General features: G+C 41.7%; 1 protein-coding gene across 1 annotated transcript; it reads right to left on the bottom strand.

Annotated features, from left to right (window-relative positions):
• Window positions 1-353: 353 nt before the first annotated feature.
• LOC124025052 (iroquois-class homeodomain protein irx-1-like) lies at window positions 354-4,764 on the bottom strand. Its single transcript, XM_046338733.1, has 4 exons — window positions 4,316-4,764; window positions 1,924-2,917; window positions 1,442-1,517; window positions 354-722 (listed from the first exon to the last, which is right to left on the bottom strand). Exons 1-4 carry the CDS (start codon window positions 4,559-4,561, stop codon window positions 665-667), a joined length of 1,374 nt encoding a protein of 457 aa, XP_046194689.1. The 5' UTR covers window positions 4,562-4,764; the 3' UTR covers window positions 354-664.
• Between the last annotated feature and the right edge of the window lie 3,202 nt (window positions 4,765-7,966).

Below are 7,966 nucleotides of genomic sequence, written 5' to 3'. Positions count from 1 at the left end.
TGATTACATTGGAATGAAACGTCTTAGCGTTAGTTATGATAAACCATTTACCCTGACGGATGTGTGTAGTAATACTACCACTACTAATAATAATTATAATAATAATAGCAATAATAATAATAACACTAACAATAATAATAATGGCAATATTATTATTGTTATTATTATTATTGTTAGTGTTATTATTAGTAATAATAATTATACTGATAATAATCTACTAGGTTGAACCAAATTGTTGAATAATCTTGTGCAACAGAGAATAATCTTGCGTCCCCTGTTCTCTAAATATGTCACCGTGTCAGAGCTGTTTGATCCAGAAAATACAGAAAAAACTAAAGATCTATATTCTGATTTCTCGATAATTTCATTTCGTTTATTAGACAAAATATACGATCTGGACAAATGTCGTCAACGCACTATTTACACATGTAAATCAGTGTATGTACAGAGCAGAAGAAAGACAGAAGGAAAAGACTACCAAACGTCCCGGGGTAAAGAGCAGGGAATAACAGGCGCCATTATTTACAACAATAGACGAGATCCTGCCACAGGAGTTTATATCAAATTAGCCATTTGCTCTGAATGCTATGGTGAATTAAGTTATTTCTCATTGTCCTTTTCTGAGTGCGTAAAGTCTTTTTTTCCCCAGGGCAGAATGTCTTGATCAAGCCGAGGAGAGGGCCGTTAGAACCAGCTGCGGGGCTTCTTGCTGAGTCCTGGGGCTGAAAGAGCACAGAGGAGGACGAAGAGAACAATGAAAAGACAGAACCGTTTTTCTATACAATAGAATAGTATTTTCAAGTAGCCTAGTCACTGGGTCAACATACAGAACATGTCATCTAGGATTCTATATCTCTTCAAGTGTTCCTGTCGACGCGTTTTACCTATATCAGGAACTTCTATTTAAAGCATATCATTTATGACACGAATGATCCCACGTGTGTATAATACATGCCAAACCACACACACAAACAGGCCGTCATTTGAGGATGGTACTGCCAGCAGCGGCCTAGTGCTAACAGTGGGAAGAAAGAGGGTCAGTGTAAATGTTAGCACTCCAGACGGGGAGAAGTCTTCTGCTAGAACGCTCCCCAGGGCCGGGATGCTCCCCGGGGTCTTTAGGGAAGCCGAGCCCCAGACAGGTCCCGTTTTACGGGGGACTTGATAAGTAGTCAGCCTCCAGAGAGAGGGAATTAGGAGAGGGGGGGCTGGAGCCGAAACCCCGTGTCACCCGGGGAAGAACAACTCTTTTTTTAGAAGTCAGACCCACCTCTCACATCTGTCCACCAAGAAACCAGTCCCTATACCTTCTAAGAGCCTAACCACAACACACAGAATGGCACCATTTTGGAGGAAATCATTTGATATTACAATATTAGAATATCAGTCTTACTGATATAATTTAAACTGCGTTTAGCCAATCATTCAAACAGCGTCTTACCCATCATGAAGGGGTCTGAATGAGGACTTCAGAGATTGCGTTGGAGGAGAGACACTTCTTACAACGTTTTCACGGTCTGAAATAAAAGGATTTAACTCGTTACAAAATTACCAAAAAAATATATTTTATTTTTATTATTAAATACCTAAGTAATAACTTAATGCTTCTGTGTCATTGTTATTATTATAATGATGATTATTATAACAAATAATGTGTGTGTGTGTGTGTGTGTGTGTGTGTGTGTGTGTGTGTGTGTGTGTGTGTGTGTGTGTGTGTGTGTGTGTGTGTGTGTGTGTGTGTGTGTGTGTGTGTGTGTGTGTGTGTGTGTGTAGACATTTTAGTCGTTTTAAAAAGCACTTTTGGACAAAATCCAATTGATAGGCTATGCATTCTGCATTAACAGTATTTTCTATGATTTTTGCTTCCCAAATAGAACAGTAAATCAAGCTTTGGGCAGACGATCCTAACTGGTGCAGACCTACCTATGTGCTTGGGGCTGAGTTGTGGCGAGGCTCCGGGCGACACCAACACCGAGGCCTGCTGCTGCTGCAGCTGGGTCTGTAAGTGGAGGTTATGATGATGGTGCTGATTAACTCCTAGAAACGACCGGACATTGAGCAGAGAGTTCTGCCCCAGGAAAGCTCCGTTGGTCCAGTTATGGAACTTGCCTATCTGGCAGGTGTATAGTCCGTGAGAGGGCAGAAAGGCTGGGTGTTGCATCTGAGGCGGGGTGTGACCGGTAGGGCCGGAGGGAGAGGTGGACTTGACAGAACTATCAGGACTGGTAGCCGTCTCAGCTAACGACCAGATTTTAGGTTTATTGTTCACTGGGAGCTGAAAACTTCCCTGTCTGTCCGGGGACACAACTCTGGTGTTGCTGTTGCTATCAGAAAGTTCCTTCCCGGAGGAAATTGAGTTCTTAGATTTGTCGAAGGCCTCGTGCTGCAGAGCGAAGGCCCGCCGTTTCTCTAGACTGTCCAGTTCTCGGTTTCGCTCTCTGCCCTCCGGTTTATCATCGTCCTCCTCATTGCTCTGATCTCCATCGTTGTCGTCTATCTTGTCTATATCGATGCTCTCTAGATCGATCTCCTCCTCGTCATCGTTCTTCTCCGCGTCTCCCTCGTTGTCGGAGCCGAAGATGTTTCCATCCTCGTCCTCTTTACTCCTGGCTCCCCACGTCACCTTGTTCTCCTTCTTCAACCTCCTCCTGGCGTTAGCGAACCAGGTGGACACCTGCGTCAGGGTCATCTTAGTAATGATGGCCAACATGATCTTCTCTCCCTTGGTGGGGTAGGGGTTCTTCCTGTGCTCATTGAGCCAGGCCTTCAGCGTGCTGGTACTCTCCCGGGTCGCGTTCTTGGGCCTGGCCGGGTCCCCGTACTGGAACTGACCGTAAGGGTAGAAAGCTGGCGAGGTGTGGGCCGCGAAGCTGCCGGGGTGGACGCCAGGACTGTCCTTCAGCTCGTACTGGGAGCCCTGGAAGGATGAACAACGCCACAGGATTGGTTAATATGTTGCTTAGAAACACGTGAATTTCTATAAATGCCTAATACCACGCATATATTTCGACATGAATAGCATTTAAAAATGGGCCTACTCGCTTGGATATCCCTGTAACTCGTTTATGTGAATTACAGTTTGGGATTAATGTCCTTCAATAACGTCCAAAAGTTCCGAAAACTATAATACTCATAACTGATGTATTATATTTCAGCCTTCATATTTAAGAGTATAGCTATACACACACATATATTCATGACACGTTTTCGCGTTTTAATTACTGAGGTGAGTGGAACTACTTTTAATGCATTTGACCGAAATGGTGTCAGTTGCCACTGCGGCCTAGTCTGTTCCTATTGTTATTTAAGAAATACTATTTCTGTATCAAATACAGACGAAAGTAAGTATTGCAATTGTTAAATGAAGTGTATTTTGTAGGACAGTATAACACGTCAATGTCAACATGATTGTAAATGATTTATTTGATGCAGAAGGAGAAACTGTGACGTCTGTTAAAGAAGGCCTGGACTCGCTGCATTCGTGTAACCGGGTGCTGTAGCGATCAACTGCATTCTTTTGGAAAGAATCTGTAAATGGTTATTTTAACATGTCAGGCTATAAACCTTCAAAATATATATTTCATAAATACGTACGTCTTAATTATCCTCAAATAATTATCCTCGAAATGAATAGAACAAAGTAGAACTATGTTGCGAGACAAAATGATAATATAATGTGTAGGTCATTGTCGAGGCCTGGACTATGTTTTGACGTAAATGGTTTTGTTTATATAGCTACTATTTTATCCTAACAGTTAAATGATTTGTGTGCGTGACAAATTCATGCAAAGGCCTTTGTTGTTTCGATTCACCAAAACGAATAGCTGTCTTTAGTGACATTTCAGAAGCCGAGGACCAATGCTATAATAATTAAAATCAACTAAACTATATCATTTGTGTCACAAGCACCATTATCTAGACTAAACGCTCTTTTATACTAAATCACTTCTCCCTCAAACCGAACGGCACACCGGTTTTTGTCTCGTCTTGTAGATCCAACAATATTTATTTTAATGCAGCTGGAACAAACTCCCACTTCAAACGACTAATACACTCCCAAAGTAGGTTTACGAATAATGAACATTACTCCAATATTTAAGACGTGTAGATAAAAGTTAGAGATGCATTGTCATTTCTTATCAACAAACTTTCGGAGAGCGCGAGGATATGCAACTTGTAAAGAAACCGCAGAATGAATAGTTCTCAGCCGTCTTTTCACATGCTTTTTCCAGGCAAAATAAGTGACACACTTTGACGTAAAGCAACCATACAGACCACTATAATACAACACCAGAAGTATAGAAACAGCCCTTACCATTTGAGAGAACAGAGCCAGGTCAGCGCTGCTGTAAGGAAGGAATGCGCTGTAGTTGTGTGCAGTGTAGGGGTTTGCGTACATGCCCAACACCGAGGTGACTGCAGCCGCAGCAGCCGACTGGTTTCCCGCTAACTCAGAGCTCCCTCCCCGGGACGACGGAGTCAGGACCCCCGGGCGATCCCCGCCGTACACCGCTTGGGAGGCACTTAAGTACTGAGGGTAGCCCAACTGGGGGAAAGACATCCTCTCCGCCGAGTCGTCTGCCAAAACACGTCGGAACACGAGACCGAAGCGTAAAGAAGTCAAAGAGAAAGTGGCCAGGAAGCACAGCAGTAATAGGTCACAATGGTTCTTCTGCTATTCTTTCAATCTCAGCTGCTCTCTTTCGCTGCAATACCGTTGGATGTGACCACATCAACAATTGAGCTCCAACTGATGTGCCTGCCCCCAGGTCTCAGCCTGATCTCTCAGATACAATTTGAAGTTTATGCTTTGATTGGCATCCCACTTGAGCTGCAAGCTCCTCCTCGCCGGAGCATGTGGCTAGAGCATTGGCTGGGCCGCTGTCCCAGTGTTGGGAGTATTGTATGTTAAATGTTTAGCATTACAGTCCATTCACTGAAGCTTTGATTGTTGTATGACAACCTGTCTACACGATTTTACAGCTGTCCAACATAGTGGGATAAAGCACAAGGAGCAGGGAACTTCCTGAATACGTTCAACTGCCATTAACACAGAACAGTACAGGAGGGAAATGGTGAACTTGTTCTATAGGACTTATCAGGACATTTACTCTCTCATTTAGACATTTTACAATTTCTGTCTATAGGCTATTTTGGGAGTATGCAATTTTATTGAGTTTATTCTATTTTCTATTTGTTATTTCTATTATGTTATTATTCTGTCCAATCTCCGAATTGATGAACGTGGAAAATGACACGAGACATGGAACGGGGATGTTTTGTCGATCATTTAGAATAAAACCTCAAATCACAAGTTGATTGACATAACGGTCAGTCGGCCACAGGTACAATTCCCCAAGGCATTATGATAGTGTGTCATGTAGTAGTATTATCATATAGCTTTGGGATGGATGAAGAACATGAACTGTGTTAGACTATAGCGAAGTGGATTGACACGTGGTGTCATCTTACGCAAGCTTGTAAATGTTGTCACTAATTGAAATTCAGCTCTGCTGGTGCTTATAGAAAATGCTTAACCTTCATTCTGTTTTTAGCCACCCCATCCCACCCCCTTCACGTTATTTTTGTGTGTGTGCTTGTCTGCCTGTGTGGTGATGGGGGCTTAGTGTTTTCTATCAGACCAACTTAAAGCAGATAGGTAGTTGAGTGTAACAGATAGGTAGTTGAGTGTAACAGATAGGTAGTTGAGTGTAACAGACAGGTAGTTGAGTGTAACAGATAGGTAGTTGAGTGTAACAGATAGGTAGTTGAGTGTAACAGATAGGTAGTTGAGTGTAACAGATATGTAGTTGAGTGTAACAGATAGGTAGTTGAGTGTAACAGATAGGTAGTTGAGTGTAACAGATAGGTAGTTGAGTGTAACAGATAGGTAGTTGAGTGTAACAGATAGGTAGTTGAGTGTAACAGATAGGTAGTTGAGTGTAACAGATAGGTAGTTGTTTGTAACAGATAGGTAGTTGTTTGTAACAGATAGGTAGTTGAGTGTAACAGATAGGTAGTTGAGTGTAACAGATAGGTAGTTGAGTGTAACAGATATGTAGTTGAGTGTAACAGATAGGTAGTTGAGTGTAACAGATAGGTAGTTGAGTGTAACAGATAGGTAGTTGAGTGTAACAGATAGGTAGTTGAGTGTAACAGATAGGTAGTTGAGTGTAACAGATAGGTAGTTGAGTGTAACAGTTAGGTAGTTGAGTGTAACAGATAGGTAGTTGCAGCCCACTTAGTTATTATTCAGTTGGACCCTAAAAACCAGAAGACAACTGAAACAAACTGTATCACTACTAACAGTTGGGCATTTTAAATGGCATACGTTTCACTGGGCTAATAAGACAATGCATTCATATACATGTTATAATATCTTCAAAGACTGTAAACAAAGTTTTAACAAAGTTTTGAATGTACTTGGACACCACTTTAGAGGAAACTATCAAGTCAAACTGTACTTTGACTACATGTCACTAGCTATGTTTCCATTAACTTGTCCAGTGTATTTTTTGTTCGATATTTAGAAAGTTCGCATAGAAAATAGACGCGACAATTTCCTGATAGGTGCGTTTCCATGTAACTATTATGTGTCGATAAAAACGGCGGCCACAATGAAGTCACACCTACAAAATAAAAAAATAAAAACTTTTTTTTGCAGAAACCTACAGTGTCAAATACACATTTTGTGGTTGAAGTGTTTACATTACACGTTTAGGCAAATGGCGTACAGCTACATTGTCGGCAGCCTGTATGCTTTCCCACCTGTCTGTTTAACATCTCAGAACGGAAGGCCAGCATTATTAGAATAATGCCGTAATTTACTCATATTTGCCATATATTCTAATAATTCTCATGTGCCAACGTATCGCCACGGTCCGCGCCATGGTGAAACTTACATTGCTGAAGACTTGATATAATTGGAAGGTGAAACTTGCCAGTCAAACAGAAAAGCAAGACGAAGCTGTTCAGGCATTCTTGACAAGGACAATCATTATCCTGCAAATAAACATGATTTTTTATATTTGTTTAAAACTATTTTGCAAGCAGTAGTTATTTATAATTAAATGCGGAGTGGAACTTTATAGTTATGCGGTGACATCACGCGCCCCGCGTACCTCAAACAAAATATTCCTCAATCACATTCGACAAAACACCGTTTCCGTCATCATTTGCCGCAATAAGGAAAGTTCTTCAAAATAAAAACCCACCCCTGTTGAACGGATGCAAATGTTGTCGATCTTTAGAAAATGTATCTTATATCTGCAGTTACCATTTTACACATGTCAGAATATTTATTGTTGCTTTTGTCGCATAAACATGGGTCAATGTAAACCTGCCTACTGATTAATAGGGACTATAATAGAACTAAAGAGAAAGCCGAATTATCACTCATATCACAAACATCCTTTTTTTGTGTACACAGATAAATCCATTTTTTAAACTACAAAAATAGGCCTAAATAAGCGCTAGAACAAGTAACGTTGGATAGGCTGTTTAAATCAAAACACTGAGATACAAACAATACATCCTTTTCAATCTCGGACTGCAATAAATATCTGTTGGCCTGCTGATATCGCTAAACGGGCCACCCGTGGTTGTTATTCCATCTGCAGAGGATGACACTTCTGTCGCCCGAACCGAACACTTTCAGAGCACCACGTGGACTCACCTATGTGGGGTCGCTGTTACTCGGTTTGAAACCAACCATCTCGTCTTCGTGGTGCTTGAAAGGGTTGTGTAGATTGAATACTTGGGGACTGAGCCGGAGTCAGCGATATGATCTGCTCCAGATGGCTCAGAGTGGATATTGCAGCGCGATGATCAGTCTGGGATATCTGAGGGCACTGATGGTAATCAGCGGAACACATCAGAAATAGGACGAACGGTGATTGTGATAACCTGCTGGAAATGTGCTGGCGAGAGATGGAGCAGATTGTACGCGGGAATATCTCCTGATGGA

This window comes from Oncorhynchus gorbuscha, unplaced genomic scaffold (genome assembly GCF_021184085.1).
Source record: "Oncorhynchus gorbuscha isolate QuinsamMale2020 ecotype Even-year unplaced genomic scaffold, OgorEven_v1.0 Un_scaffold_2138, whole genome shotgun sequence".
In the NCBI taxonomy this organism is placed as follows: domain Eukaryota; kingdom Metazoa; phylum Chordata; class Actinopteri; order Salmoniformes; family Salmonidae; genus Oncorhynchus; species Oncorhynchus gorbuscha.
Note: the sequence above shows the minus strand (reverse complement) of the source record. Positions and strands in the feature narration are given on the sequence as shown.